We start from the raw sequence: 25,624 nt of genomic DNA on the forward strand, positions 1-25,624 counted from the left end.
AGGTTAAAAGGCCTCGCCTACTCCCTATAAGGGAATAAAAGGCGTTAGCTGATTTATTTTATTTATAATAACTCACGCACTGATGCAGCACTTAGAATTGACTCTGCCATACCCCTCCTCTCATTCTGTGAGGGAAAAAAAAAATGTAGTCCTTAGGCCTTTTGTAAAAAAACTCTTTCTTAATTTCCAGGAATGACGTTAGTTCTCCCCACACTAGTTACATACTGAAAAATTGCCTTTCTATCCATCCTGTAACAACGTTTAAGTAACTTATACGTCTCTATTATACACACCTCTTACACCAATCAACCAATTTCTGTAACTCACAAATCTTCAATTTCTCCTCATAAGTAGTCCCACAAACCTTCCACCATCTTGGTCACTTTCCTGGATCCTTTTCATCTCTGCAACATCTTCAAGGAATCCAGGTGAACCACACTGTGCAAAATGTCCAGATGGAGCAGTAGCAAGGTTTTATAAAGAGGTATGCGTTCTTCAGTAAACCTTATAAGGTGTCATATGTTTTTTCAATAAACAGCTAATCCTATCAGCTATTTAGTCACGTTTGCAATATGACCGCTGAACTTTACTCAGAGTCCACTACGATCCCAAATCTCTAGTTTTCTTAATTACTTGTACTTTATTTCCATGAATGTAGCATAACCTTACACTAATAGCCATTCTTCTCTGCCCATACTATTAAAGTCATTCTGCAAAATCTTCACATCATCTTTATTAACTTTTGAGCTACCCGGTTTTCATCATCAGCTTCTTTTCAATCCGACAATTTTCAGCAGCGCAAAGTACAAAACATAGAGAAATTATGTACCTGAATAACTTTGCTCTGTCTTCATTTAATTTAATAAAATTGAAGCTTTAGAATGTACCTAAGAAGATGATACAAGCGGGTCAATTTCAGTCGAATGATTTTTATCGGCAAAATTGGAAAAAAAGTTATAATTAAAAAAAAAAGTTAAAAAAATTATAATTGATAATATTAAGATTTTCATTTAAATTCACCGGTTCGTTTAAATCTAGATTTTAATCTAACCATCTCAAGTATCAAAATTAGACAAAACAAAACTATACAGTGCATAAAAACAAGAAATAACGAAATGACCAATGGTGGCTGGTGAAAATTTCAAGTGGGAGTGCTGCATATACAAAATAAAAAATAAAAAATTCTTTTTTTTTCCTAATCAGTAACCAATTTATTAATAAATAAAAAATTTAAAAAAATCAGCTAACGCCTATTCGTTCCCGTATAGAGAGTAGGCGGGGCCGTTTACCCTATCTAACTAAATTTACATATTAAAAAATTGCTTTATTAAAAATATTTCACCCTCACCACGAACAAACACCAATAATAAAAGTTTCGTATCTCACAGAAATAAAGCTCGCATACATACAATTTATCTGTAAGCTACACTGCCCAAACGAGCAGTGTTGGAATCACTTGTAACGTGCAATGACAAGCGCAAACGAATATCGACGAGTCTAGCTGCATTTGGCCGAACGCGATAATTCTGCCACTTCGTTAGATCGCAGTGCATTTGTTTCGTGTAACGTTAATTGAAAAAATATAATGCTTTTCATATTTTCAACAGTGACGAGCGTCACTGTTGAAAATCGTCATAATTCAGCCTTGTATCTATAATAAATAAATAATTATATGTTATTTTAACAAAATAAAATAAGATTTACAAAAAATAGTTTACCCTCACCACGAACACGCACCAATAATAAAAGTTTCGTATCTTACAGAAATAACGCGCGCAAGCATACGATTTATCTGAAAGCGACACTGCCCAAACGAACAGTGTCGGAATCACTTGTAACATGCAAACACAAGTGCAAACGAATATTGGCGAGTCTAGCTGCAATTGGCCGAACGTGATAATTCCGATACTGCGTTAGATCGCAGTGCATTTGTTTCATAATCTAAAGCGTTAATCGAACAATTCCAATTATTAACTATTCAATCAATGTCGAAACATAAACTGTAACCTTTAACATGTCGTATTGCATTTATATAATGTTGAAAGCATGTTATTATTTATAAACACAAACAAAATTTAATTTTTTCATTTTTTCCTTGGGGAACTGCAGTGTCACAGTGCTTATGTGCGAGCCGCCACTGGAAATGACTGAAAGCAATCATAAAAAAGAAATGTTTCGTAATAGCATTCGTTTACAGCGATACTATTAATTATCACAATAAGTGAATATGGTGCCATTTGAGCATATGTAATGCAGATTAATATTACCTATTTGTAACATTTAAATGGTCCATTTCAAATGTTCAGCAGATTTTACCCGTGATTCTAAATACCAAATTTCAATAGATTCCCTTAAAATATATATCCATTATTAATATTATAACGAATCATTATGCTACCTTTTGCCCACAGAAATAACACCATCAGACAATGTAGATAACTTCCAAAGTACATCCTTAAGCGCCTCCATAGTGCAATTGGAAGAACCGAAAGTACGTTGCACCCTTCGATTCGAAAAGGCCTAGGTTCGATTCTCGTCGTGATGGGATGAATCTTTATATGGGCTTTTTTCAATTAAAGGTGATTTAGTCGATCTCATACGGAGGTAGCAGGGCTTTTTCTCCCGGAAACTCGTGTTTTTCATCCCACAGACAGAAAAATCGGCCTTCAGGACACATGCAATTTACAGATAAAAAGTACTAGTGATGGTGGGCAGTAGATGGCGGTGGTGTACGTAGATGGTAATGGTTGGAGGTGGTGGAGACGAGGTGTTGCTTTCCTCCCTTGATGAGTCTTTGGACTCCTTGGAGGTGTCACGAAATAATAATAATAAATTGAATGATAAATTGCTGCAGCGTTCTGTTCTTGGACCACTACTATTTAATTTGTTCACTAATGATATCGGAAACGATCTGAGAGGAACTGTTCATTTGTTTGCTGATGATGCAAAGTTGGGTAGAGCAATAGTGAATGCACATGATGTCAGACTTTTGCAAGATGACTTGGAGAGATTGGGGGACTGGGCTAAGGAAAATGGATGTCAGTTTAATGTGGCAAAGTGTAAGGTTATGCGTTTTGGGGTGAAAAGATTAGCAGCAGTATATCACATTGGTGGAACTGTACTCCAGAAGATTGATGAGGCCAGGGATTTGGGGGTGTTGGTGCATAGGGAGTTGAAGTTTAGGGGGAACATTGCAAAAGTGGCTAAATCAGCTCATCAAATCACTTGGTTACTGAAGAATACTTTGACGAGCAGAGACAGACAAGTTATTGTTCCACTGTATCGAGCCTTAATAAGACCCCATCTTGACTACTGTGCCCAGATCTGGACGCCAGGGTTTCTACTTGATGGGAAAGGGGGGGTAGAGAGGATCCAGTGGCGAGTGACCAAGATGATAGTAGGTCTAAGGAATGAACCTTATGAGAATAAGTTGAAGATTTGTGGGTTGCGGACATTGGTTAATAGGCAGAAGAGGAGTGATATGATTGAGACATTCAAATTACTGAAGGGTTTCTATAAGATTAATTCAGAGGATATAATTTTCAGAACAGGTCTGGTGGTGGAAGGCCATCCATGGAAACTGGGTAAGAGTGTGGTTAACAAAGGTGTTAGAACTAGGTTTTTTGCATGGAGAGTGGTGAATGAGTGGAATAAGTTGCCATGACTGGGAGTGGGTTCAAGGCAAGGTATGATAGATACTGTGTGGAAGCTGAATAGTTGTTGACATAATGTTTAGGGCCTCCCTCGATGAGTCTAGGGACTCCTTGGAGTTGTCCGTAATAATAATAATAATAATAAATCTCAAATATTATTAAATTCAGTCCAGCTAGCACAGATATTGCAATACAATTTCGTTACTTTTTCCCCCCTGGAAATAATCCAACTGAAACAAAATTAGGATCGAAAAATTTCTATAAGGATACAAAATTCAATAAAATATGGAATTCAACTAAATGGATTCAATCAAGCTCAATAAAAGTACTAATTAATGAACAAAAGAATCCCCATGAGTTCTTACGTATTTGACGATAGCAACTAAAAAGGTACTTTTGTAATAATTTGTAGTGATCGTTTTGCCTTTAAAATTGTGCTTGATTGTGCCTTAAAACGTTTCCATTGAATGAAATGACTGCAAAATTTTAATAGTGAACCTAAATACAAATTTTATTTCAATTTCATTCAAGCCAGTTAAAAGATTTCTTATTATTACTTTTTTCACGTAAGTGATACACAGTCAAAACAAGATATTTAAACGATAATTTGACTGGTGATACAGAACAATTCAGCTTCTACCCAAGAATCTAAGAATAGTCTGTCAGGTAGCGTCGTAAAATATAGAATGTTCCAAGTAATGCTATTTTTTGTAGGTCATATGGGGTCACTTCGTTGATGTTTATTTGTTGTAAATAGTTAGATAGCTTCTTTGAAATTGCTGTGTTTAAGCCACAGCCGGCCAACTTCGATTGCCAGATTTCGATATTTAGTCATTTTTTCCGGTTCTCTGTTGTTAATGTTGTTATCTCTGGGTAGTACTGCTATAGCAATAATCCAAACCTGTTGATGTTCGATAACTGTGATGTCAGGTCTATTGTGTTCTAAATGCCGATCAAATTTATTATTATTATGATTTGAAATAGTTTTTAATAAAAACGGTCGGAAAAAGGGGAAAAATACATATCGTTTCAAATTGTTTTGCAAATAAAAATAAAATTATAATAAAATACATTTAAAACTTTTTTATCCACTCTTGAATGAAGAAGCAGCTAAAAAGAAATCATCATATTAGAGTATATCCATGTAACCAAATACATATTACAGCAGGAATACTCTCAGTTATGCATATGCAGTACAATTTGAAACTGTCAGGAGTTGAATTTTCGATTGTCGATATTTCCGTTATTTTCGCGATAACTATGGTAATGTTCGTAGTACATTTATGTCATTTAAAGAAATGGTATCACTTTTGTAGAAATCTGACATGTGTTTCAAAAGTTATATCTTATTTATGAAATAGCGACCCTTTTTGGGGGAGGTATATGTTCCCCATATAATTTTGTTTTGCTTAATGTTACAGTTAAGTACCAAGAGATGATAGCGTTTGTTTGCCCGTCTCTCTTCATCGGTTACCGCTTACAAATAGTAGTAGTCATGGGCTAGCTATCTCTCATTGGCTACCGCTGGAGATTGAATTGCCCACTCAGTCTCCACAACCTAGAGGGAGTAAGCGAGGTCTTTCTCCCTATAAGGGAATAAAAGGCGTTAGCTGATTATTTATTATTATAATGCTGCCACAATAAATGCTCTGACACTATAATTGAACAATGTATAGAATTTCAAGCTCCACTCTACCTAAACTTCATCGATTTTAGTAAAGCGTTCGACTCAGTAGATAGAGAGAAACTTTGTAAAATATTAGAAGAATACAGAATACATTATAAATTTCTTAACATTATTAGGAATATGTATAATGGTAGCAAGTCTTGCGTGGAAGTAGATGGAAAACTTACAGATTTCTTTATCGTAGAAACTGGAGTTAGGCAGGGTTGTGTTCTAATCTGATCTATTATTTATAATTTAAATTGATTGGATTATGAAAAACTCAACACTGGAAGACCTTGATTTTGCTAATGACATAGTGCTCCTGTCCTCTAAATGAAATGGCTTATACCTAAAACTGATGACTTTGCTCGTTACGCAGAAATTGTGGATCTTCATATAAACAAGAAGAAAACCAATGGCATGCAAATAAATGAAAAAATCAAATAAAGAGTTAAAAAATGAAACAAATGAAGATGTTGATACTTTTACATACCTCGGATCAATAATAAATAAACAAGTTGGCACCGACCAAGACGTTTTACAAAGAATTTCTAAAGCATAAAACTGTTTAAAGTCATTAAATAAATCATGGAAAGCATCAAATATTACAGTCAAAGTAAAAATTAATATGTATAAATCTATTGTGCGAGCAATACTACTATATGACTCTGAAACTTGGAAATTTACCAAGGCACAAAGTAATAAATTGGATATTTTGCAAAACAAATGCTTAACAAGAAATTTAAAATTTTTCTGGCCAAATACAATCACTAATGAGTACCTTTTAAAGAAAACTTTCTCCAAGTCAATAGATGAAGAGATTCGCCTAAGATGGAAATGGACTGGTCTTATTTCACTCATGGAGATAAACAGAATTCCACAAGTAGCATTGACTTGGGCACCAGAAGTGAGATGCTCTAGAACTCGCCCAAAATTAACTTGGAGAAGAATGATGGAATCCAAAATGAATGAGGTAGCATGGACGAGCTGGGTAGAATCAAGAGCAGCTGTGAAGGACAGGGACAGTTGGAAAACCAGAGTTGCAGCCTTATGTGCCAGTAGGCATGGAAAGCATTGATGATGATGATATACCTGTTAGGGTTTTTTGGGTCAGAGATGGTGGAGATGGTGGCATTTATCTGCCATACTTTCTCTCTCTCTCCCATGAAACATTGATTCAGTCATTGCCTCGAACTCAACTATCACTAAAGCCTGAGGCAGTGGCGCACCCAGAAGGGGGGACAGGGCCCCCTGTCCCCCTCCAAAGAAAAAAAGGAAAAACCACTGGAAAATTTATTTATGTCGTATCGTGTCTTTGTCTATACTACTTATGAATTAGCGATCATCGCAGATACTCAGTCATAGGTCGTATGCGATGCATAGTGTGTATTCTCAAATCGTCTGCTCAACTCAGGTACCCCCAAAGATTTTATCTTGATTGCACTACTGGCCTGAGGACCTCAGAAAGTTAGTTAAAACTTAAAGAGCTTCGTGACTTCTTTGTGGAATAAAAGGCATTACAAGATATATATCTATTTTATTTTTTTTTATAAATTACTTTCTTCTTCAGTCAATTCATGGACACCAAGTTGTACAAAAATCCAGATCATTTTCAGAAAGTTGTAATCTGTACAATTAGATCTATCTAGTGAAATCTAACAAAGGTACAATTAGCAAAACACAAGCTATCAGTATTGCAGATATGCAGTATTACATGAGATGTCACCATCTCATGGCCCTACATCCTAACAGGTATATATTGTCTGAAATAGTGCGAGTCCTGCCACAGAAATATAAATGGCATAATTAAAAGTCTGGGTCAGAAATACCATCATATATCAGCTGTAGGCACAGTGGAAACGACGCTTGCTTCCTGGCCACTTAAAGACAGACTTAAGTTCAAGTTTCGTTACTGACTGGAGGAACTTTTATTAAGCGCCACCGAGCTAGTCGATCTCTGATGGACAAGTGGATTTTTTTCTCCTAGAAACTCGAGTTTTTCCCGTAAACTCAAGAAAATAGACCGTAGAAAACAATATTTCAGACAAGAGCATATCTTGTTATGGTTAAGGCACCAAGAGATGGCAGCACTTGTTTGCCAATCTCTTCATCGGTTGCTGCTTATAATTAGCGATAGTCTTGGACCAGCTATCTCTGATTGGCTACCGATGGAGATTGACCTACCTACTTAGTCTCCAAAAGCTAGATCAGGTTAAAAAGGCCTCGCGTACTCTTTATAAGGGAATAAAAGGGGGTCAGCTGATTTATAATAATAAGCTAACGCCTTTTTATTTTATATAAAGGCATTTTGGAAACTTACAAAGCCTATTGCTACTGAACTGCGTGAAGTTCGCATGTACAGTGCTGTTATTGAAAAAAAAAAAAAAATTGTGGCATCTGGTCAATCGTTACATCGATTTAGGTTTAACCTGAATAATTTTGAGAACGAAATCCAGGTAAAACATTATAATTGTAATTATAAATATAAGTGTCATAATTACAGCAGAACAGTGTTTTTGACAACGCAGGGAATTTAATTATGTTACACCCCATAAACAATGTATGTTGACCAGTGGCGGCCCGTGAAATTTTAAGTGGGGGTGCTGCCTATTTATTTATTTATAAATAAATCTATAGATTTATTTATTAATAAATTGGTTACTGATTAGGAAAAAATAATAATTTTTTAAAAATTATTTTATATAGGCAGTACCCCCTCTTAAAACTTCACGGGCCGCCACTAGTTATAACCCATAGAAGTAATTCTCCGCTACAAGATTATTCCAGCATCGCCAGATATTTCATGTTTTGTAATTTGTTTCTTATAAAAATAAACTATTTGACATTTCCGGAATAATATAAGGTATGACCAGTAATAATAATAATAATAATTATTATTATTATTATTATTATTATTATTATTAGAGCAGCAACTTGCTGAATAACGTTTCACTTCGTTAGTCTGCTAAAATCATGCTTAGATCTTACAATGAGTCTTAATTCCATAGTAGTGTGTTGTAATAATAATGTTAATAATCACGCAAGAAAAATGTGTAGATTTTACCTTTCATTCGTGTAATTTTTTTGTTTTCCCTAAATCGAGTCCTTTTCTAGGGTTGCTAACTGTGTACTTTGGAGTGGAGACTCCGGCTTTCAACCAATTTTTCTGTGCTCAGGGATATGGCTTCATTATCTGCGGCCCAGCATTTTTTTTTTATTTGTATTTTTGCAGGAAGTGTTGAATATACTTCATTCGAATTTTTAAACGTTTAAATCGGCAGTGTGAGATTGAAATCATATCACTACGTGTTCAGCTCACTCGAATGGACACAAGTATTCCGTCCCTTTTTTTTTTGCTAAGCGAACACGAAGTGAATGAATTCGTTTATTCCGCTTTAACATTTGATGCTGTGCATTTCTTACCAGATGCATCATAGCCTTATAATTGAAGTATATTTTTAAATATCATGTATTGCTGGGAATCGAAACCGCATGTGCCTCGAATTAGTTAAGGCAGAGCTGTGTATACTCATGAACGTTAACATGGAATGCAAGGAATTCGGTGAATATCTTAACAGTGGCGGTCCGTGAAGTTTTAAGTGGAGATGTGCATATACAAAATAATTTTTTAAAAAATTCTTTTTTTTCCTAATCAGTAACCAATTTATTAATAAATAAATATACAGATTTATTTATTAATATCTTAATTTATTGGTATCTTAATCGACCTGAACAAATCGTATTCTTAAAGGATGCCCAAGGGCAGAATAAATACAGTTTACAAAAGAATAGTTAACATTTACCTTTAATAAGCAATAATATTTAGCTTTGTCTAAGGAAATAAAAATAATGTTTATCTTTTATACTTTACTTTAATACATAACATTTGTTTGTTTTTAACGTGACCAATTTTTTTACAATGAAAAGGAGGACGAAAAAATTTTGCCAATGAAAAGGAGGACGAAAAGATGAAAAACAGCTAACTGTTTTTCATCTTCAGAATAATTAGAAGTTTTAAAAAAATAGGTTACTTTACTACTGGAAGCTGATGCAGCTAATGATTGCTTATGTTTGTTGGTGTTCAAGTGTTTCGTCATAGCTGCTCTGCCTCCAACATTGCAATACAAAATTCTCCTCTGCAAATATTGCAGAAAACAATGTTGTCTCTCTTTGATATGAGGAGTGGAAATTCCTTTTTCGATTGATCGTTGAAATGGCATTTCCTCTTTCTTGATTTTTCCATCCCTTAAATGAAATTAAAAATTAAAAATAAAATATAGAGCCACACGAACGATGCAAGCATATCATGAATAAATAAAATTAATAATTAAAACTAAAACTTTAATAACAAAAGCGATAAAACTTTACTAAATCTATATTTAAATTATTTTACACTTGTGTTGAAAACAGGGTTGTATAAAATTGAATTAATGAATTAATAAAACGTGAATTGTACTTACCTGAGTATAATATTCACTGAGAAAGAAATAATTTCGTATTTTCGTTAGAAATAAACACGAAGTATAATATAGAGATAAAGTAAAAAGTGAAGTGTGCAATGGTGCCAGACAAGGGCGAGACACGTGAAGTTCTCCTATGCCCTGCGCATGCGTTTCATAATCGCGTCTTTCCGAACTGTACCGTCACATGACGCGTAACAGTTCGGTGCGGCATCTCTGAATACAGAGATTAACAGATTAGTTTTAAAATAACGAAAAGGAGGACACTTTTCGAGAAAGGACAGAACCTACAAAAGAAGGACTGTCCTCCCTAAAGGAGGATGATTGGTCACCTTATTGTTTTGTTTATTACTACTACATTAACTCCTGTGGAGTCAAAGAACTATAGAGCGGGGGGGGGGAGGGTTTATACTGTTCATAACTATATACATAATATAAAGTGTATATCTATATTACAAAAGTCCACATACTTACCATGAAAATATCTGTGCTACATGCAATATACCTATCATACTGAAGCCTAAGCTTATTCACACTTTTAGCATTCGCAATGCATTCCACTAACCCACTGCTCTCCAGATAAAAAAATAAATATAAATAAATGAGAATAAAAATAATCCTCACATACCTTGTGCAATTTTCAAGGATGGCCTCTAGTTCTTGTCCCTTCCTTATTCCAGCATCAGAAAAATTTCTCTCATACAAAAGATTTTATCAAAATAAAAAGATAAAAAAATAAAATTAAAATTATTTTTATAACTCCGCCCCTCCCCAGTGTAAATCTCTGCTGCCATGGAAAGAGTTGGTAATCCTTTTTTTTTTTTTTCTGTTATAATTATATGTTGGTTTAATTATAGTAATTGTTTTTTTTTTCTCTTTGCATTTTGTTATCAAAAACTGTTGAAGTATGTGAAATAAAAAAAATGAAGCTAATATTATAACAAATAAAATAATATATATACACACATATAATTATTGGTCTCTACTTATTCAAAAGTAGGCCTTATGACACTTTCAAGGAATCCAAAAAAAAAAAAAGTTCTTGTCAGATGATTTGTCATATACGGTAAGTATTAGTACCATATTTGGTGGGAGGAGAAAAAAAGATGAAATTCTATATGTTAGACTGGATGCAGGCATTGATTGATGGTGTTTGTTATCTTAATCTTGTTGGATTGAATTGTTATGCTTGGTTTCCAGTTGGTGATTTTTGACATTTTTTGACTTTCATTTTTGATTTTCATTTTTCATTTCATTTTTGACTTTCATGTCTTTCCTAAATGGCATTCATAAGGAATTAATCACTCACAAATGACTCTGCTAGTTCACTAGATCCCACCTTCCTAGATCCAGCACTCTCATACTCTTGGTACCTTCCATTATTATTAGTATTATTACGTGGTGCCTCCAAGGAGCCCAAGGACTCATCGAGGAAGGGCACCCACTCTACAGCTCTCCACCTCTACCACTCAATCCACCAACCACAGCGAACTGCATCATCTACACCAGGGATTCTCAACCTATGGTACACGTACCACTGGTGGTACGAAAACAGATTTGCTTACTGGTACATCTAATATCTTGAATTAAATATAGTGGTATGCCACTGGAAAAGGTTGAGAACCCCTGATCTACACCAATGCCAGACAATCACAAACATCCATGCCCGTGGCGGGATTCGAACCCGCAGCCTTTTGGCTGGAGAGCAGATGAGCTAATCACTCGGCGAATACATGCTGACACAAGCAATTATTTCTTAGTAGCCACATAAATTCCATTTCCGTCCTCTCTCCAGTCTTATGTACTTCCCATAATTGAAGTCTTCTCATAATATTTGTCCACGTTAATCTTATTTGCCTGTGCATTCACATCATCCTTTGCATCTCCTGACCTGAGCTGTAATCGACAACATATTTTTCCTTGTTAACCTTTCTCTCTCACACCAGATACCATCAGATGCAGTGTCTTCCACTTCTTTGACCTCCTGCTGAACTACTCATTTTGGTGAAGTGCAGTTCATGTATTATCTATCCCTCACATTTTATCCCACTGCTGCATCATCATCTGTCAGCCACATCTCATTAATGCTAATAACTTTTGGTGAAGAAAAACTAATCAGTGTCAAAAATTCTTACTCCCTCATTCCAGATGCTTCTGGCATTACCATACATAAAGTGCAGTAGCCTCTTGGGTTAACATTTTGTATTGATTGTTTCATTCAGACTCACTACCTGAGGAAATGTATTCAGCAGTTTTTGATTATTCTTATGTGCTCACTTGCCTCAATTGTACCTGCAATTCCCCCCCTCACACACACACACCTAAATAGCACTGATTTCACAGATTTTACATTTCCAATCTCAACAGCACTTTTTTTTCCACACTCCCAACTTTAAATCCATTTAAGCATAAACCATCCATCTTATATAAGTCCTTTTGGCCATCGAACTCACTCTACACATCCACAAAACTTCACCAATTCTCCTGCACAATGTATGTACTGGCTCATTTGCAGTAATGTCCCTCCTTCTCAACTTACTTCTGTCATCTTGTACCAACAGACCCAACAGACTCACTATATCTTTACTTTTTCTCCGTAACTTTTTTTCTGCTTACGGCAACCCTTTCATGTCTTTCTTAATACTATAGTAGTCACTCACTTTTCAAATCATTTTGTACCTGTCAAAATGATCAACTTTCACTTCTTTGCACATTGTAATGGTCTTACTAATATCATCAATCTTTACACCTCTTTTATCAGGAAACAGAACAGAGAGGGAAAATGCCAAAAATAATGTAATTTTTGAAGCTTATTGCTTATTCACCTTATCCAAGTCTGCTTGACTACACTTGGATTATATAAATTATTTCAGGAAAGTAGGTCTTTGTGTACTAACAAAATTTGACTACATATTTTAAATCAGAATTAAATTACTGTGATTTGATAAAAGTAATTTGTGCCAACTGCATACTCATAAAAATTATCTGAGTTAATGAAAAGATTATTATAGCAAGACCAAAGAAGTTTTTATTATAAAATATAAATTTTCTTAATTTCTTTTAGGTTGGAGACCAGATTATTCGAGTAAATGGCTTCAGTGTTCACCGTGCTATTCATAATGAAGTTCTTTCTTTGCTACGCACAAGTCCTGGTGTTGTTCTCAAAGTAAAAAGTAAGCATATAAGTGAACAAGAAGTTGTTTGGTCAGTTTTTTTATAACACATTGAAACACTTATTGTTAATATGGAAAAACATGAAAACAAGTCTGAAATTATAAACAGTTTTCCTTACTGCCAATGACATCTTAAGGAAGAAAGAAAAGTTGATCTGGAAATTAAATTAGCAATTGTAACTACACACATTGCATTTTCTACCTGAGAAATATAAGGTAAAAAATATGGCATTATTCAGTCCCTTTTAAATTATCAGTTTGCAATAATAAAATGCTAAAAATGCATTAGGCTCAATATTTGCAAATGAAAAATTTTAATAGCTCATTTCATGGCATCATAAGATTCATTGGATCCACTCTAGTTTTAGGTATTCACTGTAACTGCTATGTTTTGAAAATCTAGCAACCCTGAACTGGCCAGTTTGGGGTTGCCAGATTTAAACACAAAATTGGGATCTGCATATATTACATCATATAAAGTAAGAAAATGCAATTTAAAACTATTGGTTCTGAGCAGTTTTTCTTTTGGTGGTGTTGTGGTGCAGAAAATTATGTCTTCTGACAGATGGGTTGATGCCAATTTTGAATTACTAACAAATGCAACTTTGTGTTTCTGGTTACTAGCTTGTTTTTTTATATCAAAAATTCCTCTACTAATAAAATATTCACAGTGGTTTCAAAAAATGCTGTAATTATTTTTTTTTTCAAAGTTCATGTTCATTTATTTTTCCAGAAACTTGCATTTTTGTTTCAGCATATTTATAAATTATAATTAAAAAATAAAATATTTTGTAATAAATTAAACATAAATTATTATTATTATTATTCCAGGCAACTCCAAGGAGTCGACAGACTCATTGAGGGAGGCCTTAACATCATGTCAAGAACAACTATTCGACATTCACACAGTATCTATCATACCTTGCCTTGAACTCATTCACGGTCATAGCACCCACTACAGACTCTGGCAGCTTATTCCACTCATTCACCACTCTCCAAGTAAAAAACCTAGCTCTAACACCCTTGTTAACCATATTCTTGCCCAGCTCCATACATGGCCCCTAGTCCTCCCATCACCACCACCAGTCCTATTTTCAAAAATATCTTCTGGATTAATCTTATAGTAACCCTTCAGTAATTTGAATGTCTCAATCATATCACCCCTTTTCCACCTATCAACCAATTTTTGCAACCCACAAATCTTCAACCTATTCTCATAAGGTTCATTCCACAGACCTGCTATCATCTTGGTCACTCGTTGTTAGTAATGTTAGTAATGGAAGAGAACAACATAAGCACATAATGTTAATGATAATGTCACTAGATTACAGGGAAATATTCTGTTGTCTGCAGATGATATGAAGCTGGTGAGAATTATTAGTAATAATGTTGATGTGGCTCTTCAGGGCAGATTTGAAATAGATGGAAAGATGGGTAAAGGAATAAGGATTTCAGTTTAAGGAAACTAAATGTAAGGTCAATAGAAAGTTGAAGTTGCAGTTATATAAAGTCCCAATCATACCATGAAGATGATGTGCAGCTTATTTTGCCAGTTCAGGCCTGGTTCAAGTATGGTGGTATGCGGGAGCAACTGTTGACACAATGTGACATCCCATCCTTGCCTACAAAATTTCAAAACATGTTATTTGACTACATTGAATTGATAGCTCCACTAGAGTCTCCTGTAGGTCCAAAAAATTTTCTTGACACATCATTGTTTTCTCCTGTGTATCATCTGCAAATAGCTGCATAACTCCAGTCCCATTCCAGTATCATTAATATACAAGTTAAACAATAATGTTGCTGAAATACATCCTTACTGGACACCACTGGTGTCCGGTAAGGACGTATATCATGATGATGAAAAACTCTGACAAATGGTTCACTGAATATCTCAACTGGAATCATCTGCAGAAGTTACCAATCTACTAATTCTAATTCATTAAAATCAACCTCCCATAATCATACTTTGTTTTTCTACTTGCAACATAACAAAAGAACTCCTCATGATATTCCTTGGCCTAATGGCTAATTTTTGTGCATACTACACTTTTGCTACCCTTACCAACTAAGTTATCTCCCTGGCCTGTTATAACTTGCTGAGGAGATAACTTACCAACTAAGTTTTCTCCTCTTCCTGCAACTGATTATTATTTCGTCTTGTGCTGCCTCCATAAAGCCTTCTTTATCCAGATTGCATGCTTAATCTTTCATTCATTCATTTTATTCTGTTATTTTATGTTTTCACTTTTGCAATACACTCAGACATTGCTTCTATTAAATAGCTTTTCATGATTGCCCAAGCAACATCTGTCTCCTTTTCACCTACTCTTTCCACATTGTAGCCTGGGTGTTTCATATAATATTACCAGCCTTTAGTTCCATATGTATATTTCCTTATGGAAGTTCTCATATGACTGGCTACCACCCAGGTGATCACTCTCACTAACTGAAGGAAGATTAGACATCCCATTTGCGATCACATCCTCTAATGATGATCTCTGACTTTCAACCTTCGTGTACCTTCTGTTACATATTGCCTAACATAGTTATCATTCAAAAACGTAAGAAATTTGTTTTCTTTATTCTTAGATACAATCTCCTTATTCTAATCAGTATCATCATAATTAAAATTATCTATAATGATTGCCCTTCTGTTACTCACTAAGTCAATTTGCCTATGTGTTTCTTGTCTTCATTCTCTACATTCCCTGGCCTATAGGCAACATCCAACTAAATATTCTATCTTGTCAACCTCTATTTAACACTGTATACTACCTCAAAACCACTGCCAGTTTTTCCCTCTATCTCAACCATATGAACATAATTTCCTCTGGTATCATCAACAGCACACTTCCTATTCTACAAAAAACATCATACCTTCTTTTCTATTCTAGTCAGGATATCATCCTCATCCAGCCATATTTCACTTATCCCTACTATTTTCAGGTTAATCAATGCAACAATTCCATCTCAATCAGTCCAGCAATTCTATCTCACATATTTCTGATACTTCTGGCATTCATAAATAAACATAGAAATTCATTTCTTGGTCTGTAACCAGTCCTACCTACCATCCCTCACCTGTGACTCTCAATGCTGCTTCTGCCTTCTCACCTCTATAACCCTTTACACCATGTATTGGGTTGGCAAATAAGTTCGTTCGGTTTTTCAGAGTGGAATGAAACACATTTTATTTAATATATATAATACATACTAGTCAGCTATATATTGACCCTCTTTATCAATGACCTCTTGCCATCTGTCCACCAACTTCATTATGCTGCATTCATAAACTCCTGAGGTTTACTGGCGAAAAACTGATCCAGGTGTCTTTTGACAGCCTCCTCATTAGCGAAGGTTTTCCCGTTCAGAGAATTCTGCAATGATTGGAATAAGTGGTAATTGGAAGTTGCCGGGTTTGGTGAATACGGAGGATGCGGCAAAACATCCCAGCCAAGACGTAACAATTTATTCCGGGTTGTTAACAATGTGTGGGGTCTGGCATTGTCGTGGTGAAAGACAACTCCTTTCCAATTTACCAATTCAGGACATTTTGTGCTAATTGCACGGGCCAGTCACGTTAACTGTGAGCAATAGACAGTTGAATCAATCGTTCTGCCTGATGGTATCACCTCGTAGTGGACAACACCTTTATCTTCTTCTTCTTCTTTGCATCTTCTTTGGGTGCAATCCCGCTTTCAAGGTTGTTTGCGGTGGTTCGCTCTTGTGACCCCATGACCTTTTACGTACCACGTTATCGTACACGCCCCATTTTTCATCTCCCGTAATCATCCACTTCAAAAATGGGTAATTTTCTTGCCAGCATCACAGCGAATCACAGATGGATATGTGAGCAGTCATATTGGCCTCAGTCAATTCATGTGGCATCCAAACATTGAGTTTTGAAACATATTCCAGCTTGTGCAAATGGTTTTCAATGCTTGTATGGGATATGTTCAGTACTGCAGCAATCTCCTGCACTGTTTGTGATGAATTTTTGTCGACAATATCCTTCACAACACTCGAATCAACCTTGGTCAAGCGACCAGCACGAGGCACATCGGTGACATCAAAATCTCTAGAACGGAATTTGGCAAACCACTTTTAGCATACACGTTCTGTTAAGGCACCATCCCCATATATGCTGCATTTTTTTTTTGATGGGCCTCCACAGCTCGTTTGCCTTTTTTTAAAATAAAAAAGCAAAATATGCTGATAATGTACATTATTTCCTTCCATTTCTAAAAATATGTTACACACACATACAACTGAAGTAGGCCGAACGAAAATTCACTGAAAGGTTATGTGAAGTGTTGCCTTTCAACTGCGCAATAGCGTTGCACGGTAGCGCAACAGTAGTGACAGGTGAAGTGGCGTAAACTTGTACTAACGCATGAACCGAACGAACTTATTTGCCAACCCAATATCTTCACATATTCAACTATCCCATGCATTTCAGTCTATCCCAATTCACATGCTGACAATCCCCATCTTCATGCATGCATTCATTACTGCTTTCAGAATCTGCTCTCTCCTCACAGTGTCTCCCTATCCACCTGACTTCCCCCATTTTCCTATCCTTCTTGCATTACTGTTCTCACATTCTTATCTTACATGCTTCTCTCTCTCTCTCTCTCTCTCTCTCTTCTTCATTCATAAACATTTCAGTCTCATCTGTTCTGCTCGTCTACTCTTTCATATTACATCTGACTTCCCATCATTCATTACACTCTGTGTTCAGATGTCATCACTGGGAGTTAATGTGGATAGTGTTAAAATTTTGCAGGATGATTTTGATAGACTGGCAGTCTGGATGTCAGTTTAATGTGGCAAAGTGTAAGGTTATGCATTTGGGTGAAAAGATTACCAGCTGTGTACCATATTGATGGAACTGTACTGTAGGAAATTGACAAAGCCAGGATTTGGGTGTGTTAGTGGATAGGAAGTTAAAGTTTAGAGGGTGCATTGTAAAAGTGTCTAAAACAGATCATCAGATTATTTGGTTACTGAAGAATACCCAAATGAGCAGAGGCAAGCAGGTTATTATACCTCTTTATCAAGTCTTGGTAAGACTCCATCTTGACTACTGTAAATAGATATGGTCACCTGGGTTTCTTAGTAATGAGGAGGTGGAGAAGATCCAGAAGCAAGTGACCAAGATGGTAGCAGGTCTATGAAACGAACCTTATGACGGCAGGTTGAAGATTTGTGGGTTACAGAAATTGGTTGACAGGTGGAAAAGGGGTGATGTGATTGAGACATACAAATCACTGAAGGGATTTTTACAAGATTAAGACAGAGAAGAATAGTGAGGGTTGACTGTAATCAGGGCTGGTCCGAGAGTATCTGATACCCCTAGGCAAAGAAAATTTAGGCGCCCCTATACATTGTCTCTCTCTATATATATATTTTGTCATATTCACACAAACATAAGCTCCGAAGTCTTAGCACCCCTAGGCGATTGCCTAAGCTCGCCTAATGATAAAACCAGCCCTGATTGTAATATGCATCTTTGTGCATTATTATAAATATTTTTCATATAGACATACTGTTAATAAAGTATGTCTGTTTGGTTATTTGGAAGTATTCAATATGTAAATCATTAATGTGTAAAAGAGGCTTAGGTTGCCAGTTATTCATTTTACATAATGCTATTAAAAACAATACCATGAGAATTAAAGAATTTTTAAGATGTGGTTTAATAAATATTTATTAAATTGAATTAAATAAGATATTTATTAAGTTGTGATATTTTACTTGATTTCAAACTTGAAGATGCTGGTTCTCATTTGAAATCCTGTGAAACATCAGCAATTAATGTTTGATGCCATTAATTATAAGATGAATGATCATGATGTATCATTCACTTATATCATTAAAGACTTTCATCTTTTTCAGGTGTTGGAATGATTCCTATAAAAGAGTAAGTTTTTTTGTTTTTTTTTAATATATCTAAATTAATAATTATCTACCAGTAAAATCCTTAATATTATACGAATTTATGTATCCTGTATGTAATAATGTTCCATTTAATTACTTAAGTACTTGTTAAATATGCTAATTACTTCTTGCTTTAAGCTGACAGTAAAAGTGTTCTGCTGTTGAAATAACAGACAAAATTTTTCATATGAGTATTCATATAACTCCATAAATTCTCTTTCTGTCTTTCTTCCTATATTCTGTAAGGAACAGTTTTTGGTATATCAATATTGGCAGTGTTGAGTTTTTGAGGGATAATCACCTCTGACAGTATGTAACAGAGGGTATGCGAGGATTGGGGGGTCTTGGATTTGATCGTTTCATTAGAGGTGATTTATAATGTCATTTCATCATGTCATTATAGATGAGGCATCAAATCTGTTGAATCTGGGTGGTTGCCAGCCATATGAGGACTTCTGCGGGGGAAGGGTATATATGGAACTACAAGGCTGGTGATTATGAGAATCTCAGGAGACAGCTTGCAGCTGTAACATGGAATGAGGAGTTGGGCAAAAAGGAGATCAATGCTGTTTGGGTGATATTCCAGAACTATCTAGTAGAAGCAATGTCTAAATGTATTCCAAGGGTCAGAAGGTTAAATAAGGTAGGGGTACTTGGTACTTCTCAATTTTATGAGAAGTACCAAGCACAGGCAAGGAGGGTGACTCGGTTGGTAAGAGTAGCAAAAGTTCAGTGTGATCAGCAGTTAGCTAATGAAGCTTAAAAAATAAAATAAAAAAACCTAGGGAGTTCTTTCCATATGTAGCCAGCCAAAAAAAAAAAAATAATAATAATAATAATAATTATGGTGGGATAACTTTGATTGGAGCAAGTGGCATAAGGACAACTGCTGCAGGGGATATAGTTGAGATATTTAATGAGTAGTTCATAAAGGTCTTTCATCCTTGTGAATGTGACATCATGGAGAGTTTGAAAGCAGTGGATGACCGAGTGTGTGTGTGTGTGTGTGAGTGAGCAAGAGGTATATGGGGAATGAGCAAACTTGATGTTAATAAGGCTGCAGGATGATATATATCACCACATGTTTTGAAGGAATGTGCCAGGGATCTGACATTTGCCTTGGAATATTTGTTTAATATGAGACATACATACATTAGATCAAGTTCCAAAGGAGTGGAAGGAAAGGGAGATGATAGAACTCGAGCATTAAATTATAGGCCAATCTGTGTGTCAGGTGTTGTGGTTAAAGTGTTGGAGAGTGTAGTGAGAACCAGGATCCAAACCTGGGTTGACAATGGTATCAATGGTATTATCATTGATGGACAACATGGATTTGCTAAAGGGAGGTAATGTTTTAGTGATCTACTTACTTATTACAATAAGGTGAGAACTGCATTGGATGAGAGGGAGGATGGATACACAGTGGTATACTTAAATTTTGCAAAGGCTTTTGATAGATTACCACATGATAACTTGATAGTCAAACTTAGCAGATAGGGTTGGGTATTAGACTAGTACATTGGATTGGAGATTGGCTGTCTGATAGGTATCAACAACTTGTGTATGGGAGAGCATTATCCTGGAAGAGGAAAGTACTAGTGGTACTATGCCTCAGGGGTCTGTTTTAGAGCCATTGCTGTTTCACCTGTATGTTAATAATATTATCAAAGATTTGAATGGGGATATTCAGTTATTTGCAGATGATACAAACTTGGGAAGAAGTATGAGTACAGCAGATGTTATGGACTTACAAAAAAAGACGTGAATAGTCTGAGTGAACGGGCATTGAAGTGGGTATTGCAAATTTAAAATTTGCAATACAGAGATGGAATGTTGAATTTACTCTTGGTTAACAATATATCTTGGTAATATATTGTCAGAGGTAGAGGAAATAAGAGATCTTGGGGTGATGGTGGATAAGCATCTAAAATTTAGAGGACACGTTGTCAAAATTGCCAGGACAACACAATAAATTTTGGCAGTGATGTGGAGGACACTGACTTGTAGAAGCAAGGCAGAATCTGGTTCAATTGTATAAGGCCTTGATTAAGGCATTATACAATGTGGTCTAATGTGCATAGATTTGGTCACCTGGTTTTCGAAAGGATGAAGAGAAATTGGAAAGGATCCAGAGACAATTGACTAAGGTAGTTTCTAGTCTTTGGAATATTAAGTATGAGGAAGGGTTGAGAATATGCAATTTGCAGAGTATAGTGAAAAAGAGGAAGAGGAGTGATATGATAGAAATGTACAAGTTGGTAAGGGGTTGTTATAAGATTAACGTTGAAGAGGTTTTTCATAAAATGGTGGGAGATTGGGGAATTACGAAAGGTCATCCTTGAAAGCTGTATAAGGAGGGTGTGAACAAGGGAGTGAGTGAGAAGCAGGTTTTTTTTTTGCATAGAGAGTTATGAATAATTGGAATGCATTGCCCGAGAGTGCAGTGTCTGGAGAGAATTTGAATGTATTTAAGGCACAGTATATGATAAGTGTGTGTATGATAAAGGGACCTCTTGCAATGAGTCCTTGATTCTCTGGGGTCTTGGATAGGGTTTGTATAGTCCCGTATTTTACGGGATTGTCCCTTATTATGAATTTGTGTCCTGGCTTCCCGATAAAACTCTTTGGGATGCAGAATTGTCCCGTAATTTGTGGATTTGTATTTAACATTCCCATTCTTAAACATAAAACGTGTAAAACGTGTAACAAAGCCAAGAAATCAATATTAGTTATTGATCGTAAAATTGTTTTATCAATTGACAATACTGACATGTTGCGAGAATAGTGCAACTAGCAGACATTGTAATAACTAAGCACGGCTTATTTGATATGACACAGATCTGTTATGAAATATAATTAGTTTTATTATTTTATATGCCTTTAAAATACCGAAGAGAAAGTGTGTTCTCACAGAAAAGCCAAAGGCTGAATACCCTTTTATTATACCATGTAATTGCGATGGCAAAGTCGACCAGAAAGTGAAATGTACACAATGTAATGCAATATTCAGCATACAACACAGCGGTCGGTCAGACATCGTGCAACACATCGCTACGAAGAAGCACAAATTAGCAGAAAATGCAAGTGTAAGTGGTAAAGTGTCAGATTATTTTTCTAAAAAAACAATGGGTGAAATGGAAAGAAATCTTGCAGCTGATGAAGCTACATTTGCATATCATGTATGTATGCACAACCAGAGTTTCAGTTCAATGGACTGCACGTCGAAAATAATCCGGAAACTATATGACAAAAAGTTCACTTGCAGTCAAAAGAAGACGAGCTATAATTGTGAGGGTATTAGCACCTTATGCAATGGCTGTTTTCAGAAACGAACTTGAGAAAGCTAATTATGTGTCAATAATGATAGACAGTTCTAACCACGGTGCTTTGAAAATAGTTCCAGTTCTAGTTCGATACTTCATACCAGAAGAGGCATCAAAAAGTTGTTGCCTTGTCAGCAGATAATACTAATACAAATTTTGGTGCAAGTTCCAGAAGAGGAAAGAACAATGTTTTTCATAAATTGAAATCAAAATTGAATCGTACATTTTGATCGTACGTAGGAGTTGGTTGTTTATCCCATATCATAAATAATGCTATACAATGTGCAGCTGATACATTGCCCATGGACGTTCAAGCTGTCATTGAAAAATTATATCAGCATTTTTATATCTATACTGTTAGAGTGCATACACTCAAAGGTTTTTGTGACTTTTTAAATACTGAGTACAAGACAGTGTTAGGGCACTCAAAAATGCGATAGTTGTCCCTGTACCCTGCTCTCAAAAGGATGAATGAGATGTACGAAGTTCTCAAATCGTATGTTCTTTCACTTGATAAACCACCATTGCTTCTAAAAAATTTCTTTAGTAATCCAGTTTCAGAGCTAATAGCCACATTTCTAGAATGCCGATCTGAAATGTTTCATGCAACAATTTGTGCAATTGAAGGTGAGAAAATCACTCTTGCTGAATCAAAATCCATTACTGAAAGTCTCTTAGAGAAACTTCAGCAGAGACAATGATTTTGCAACAAGGAAAGAACAGTCCTTACTGAAGGCATTAATTGAAAATGGACTCATCACTGAGAAGAATTATGGTAATTATAAAAATGAATTTTATAACACCTGTATAGAATACATCCAAGAATGGTCTTCTGACGCTCTTACTTTTGAAAGTTTGTCTTGGATTTTATTGAAGAATCCAGAAGCCAGTCTCAGTTGGAAAAGTGTGCAGAAAAGTGTAACAACTATTGAAGAGGTCTGCCCAAACACAAAAATCAATGAAACTGAACTGTTTGAAGAGGTGATGATCTTGAAAAAGGTAATTACAGAGAAGAAAGCAAAATCTACAGGAGAAATTTGGTATGAATTATTCAACCGTGTTGGAGTAAATGAATTAATAAATTTGAAGAATTTATTAGGGTCTGAGAGAGGACTTGAAAGTATTGTTAAAGGTAGCGAAAGAAAAGAGTGACAGAGGTAGAATGGTTAGTCTGTTGCTGCGGTATGACAGAGAGGAGTTTAAAAGGAGGGCCATAATCGCAAATGACATTATGCGTAGGTTATGCAGACGGTGTGGTGTGGAATTCGTGGACGTGTGGAATGAGTTTGAAGGGCGAAAGGACTTATACAAGATGGATGGCCTGCATTTGAATGGACTTGGTGTGTGGAGACTGGAAAGAGTGTTGCTGAATGAAGTGAAAATGGATGTGCAAAACCAGGGAAACTAGAACTACCAAGGAGGGGGGGGGGAATGGATATGCAGACATCAGTGAGACAGATGAGTGTAAAAATGTATATAATGTACCCAAGCCAGCACTAAGGACAAAAAATGGGAATGGGTCATTTAGAATAACGCATCAATATAGGGGTGGGACTAAGGGATCACTGCATTTCATGTATACTAATGCCAGGAGTATTAGGAACAAGAAGGAAGAATTTTTGGCCTTGATTGGCTCTTCCTGGCCACAGATTATTGGCATTAGTGAAACATGGCTGACGGAAGATGATATAGTTAGTGGGATAGAATGTGTAGGTTATAGTGTGTTTAGGAGGGACAGAGAGAATAAAATGGGGGGGAGGGGTATTATTGATGATAGCTGATGAACTGCAGCCAAGGAGAATTGAAGTTGTATCGCAGGATAGTGAAAGGAGCTCATTTGAGGCTATTTGGTGTGAGATTGAGACTGGCAGAATAAAATATACAGTTGGGTGCTGCTATAGACCAGGTGATGGAATAGATGGTGGAGATAGTATGCATAGGGAAATTGATGAAATGAGTGGAAGGAGGGTAATTATTATGGGAGATTTCAACTATGGTAGCATTGATTGGAAGGAGGAGAGGACACATGTGAGGAAGGAAAAGAATTTTATTCAATTATTAAGGGATAACTATCTGAGACAGCATGTAATTGAAAATACTAGGGGGTGTGAGAGTGCTTGACCTGGTAATAGCATCTGAGAATTTGACTGTAATGAATATGACCATGTTGCCACCTATTGGTGAGAGTGATCATAAGGTCTTGACCTGGGAGGTGGCTAAAGGTGTGAAATTTTCGATTAAGACAGGGTATATGTGGAATCACCGTGCTGGCAAGTATGACAAGCTTAGGAGATTGCTTGGATCAGTGCCATGGCATGTACAACTGCAAGGGCTGGATGTCGATAGAGCATGGGAAGTGGTCAAGGAGCATTTACAGGAGGTTATGGCTGATTGTATACCTAGGGTCCGAATAGTAAAACAAGTAGGGGTTAAATGGATGAATAACACCATTAAGCTTGAGCTGCAAAAAAAGAAACAACTGTGGAGGGAATTTAAAGAAAGGGGTGACCTGCAGGCACACGAATGGTATAAAGTGCAGGCCAGAAAGGTAACGAGTGTGGTAAAAAAAGCAAAAGCGGATTATGAAAGGAAACTAGTATTGCAAGCAAAAGAGAATTCCAAACAGTTCTTTCAATATGCTGCAAGCAAGAAAAAAACTGTACACGGCAAAATGATTTTAAGGAATGACGATGGTAAGGAGGTCACTGAATCAGTCGATATAGTGGAGTTACTGAGCGCGCACTTTGCAAAAGCATATCATCCAGGTGGTGACATTGAAAAAATGAAGGAACCATTAGTTTATACGGGAATAGTGATGAATGAAGTGGAGGTGACTAGTCTATTACAGAACCTTAATGTGAACACATCTGTGGGATTGGATGGTATACCGGCACGGGTCTTGCGTGAAGCGGCTAAGGAATTATCAGTGCCCTTGACCATGTTGTTTAATCTGAGTCTCAGGTCTGGTTTAGTCCCGAAGGTGTGGAAAGAGGGGAAAATAGTTTCACTGCATAAAGGAGGATCCAAGACTACGGTTGCAAATTACCGACCGATCAGATATCAGGAGTCGTTGTCAAGGTCTTGGAGAAAGTAGTCAAGGGAAAAATACACGAATGGATTGATAAAAATGAGATACTGTACAGGGGACAGCATGGCTTTGTGAAGGGTAGATCATGCTTCAGTAACTTGCTCAAGTTTTATAACGAGGTTACGGCTGAACTGGATAAGGGAAATGGGTTTACAGTGATACTGCTGGACCTGGCAAAGGCGTTTGACAGGATACCACATGGAATACTAATCCGTAAACTACAACATATGGGAATGGATATAGGGTTGGTGAGATGGATAGGTGGTTGGTTGATGGAGAGATATCAAAGAGTAGTTTATTCAGGAGTAGAGTCCAAAA

At 36.1% G+C, this 25,624-nt stretch overlaps 1 protein-coding gene across 2 annotated transcripts in view; it reads left to right on the top strand.

Moving 5' to 3' along the window:
- The window catches only part of LOC150105817 (uncharacterized), a 184,433-nt gene that overhangs the window by 73,814 nt on the left and 84,995 nt on the right, over positions 1-25,624 (top strand). For both annotated transcript variants that reach the window (XM_090394358.1, XM_090394359.1), the window contains exons 4-5: positions 12,844-12,952; positions 18,854-18,878. In XM_090394358.1, coding sequence (XP_090250484.1) covers positions 12,844-12,952; positions 18,854-18,878 — 134 coding nt within the window. The remainder of the gene's footprint in view (positions 1-12,843; positions 12,953-18,853; positions 18,879-25,624) is intronic.

The sequence above is a fragment of the Typopeltis vanoorti genome, chromosome 6 (assembly GCF_054136105.1).
Source record: "Typopeltis vanoorti isolate ZY-2024b chromosome 6, IOZ_Tvanoo_1.0, whole genome shotgun sequence".
NCBI classification, from domain to species: Eukaryota; Metazoa; Arthropoda; class Arachnida; order Uropygi; family Thelyphonidae; genus Typopeltis; species Typopeltis vanoorti.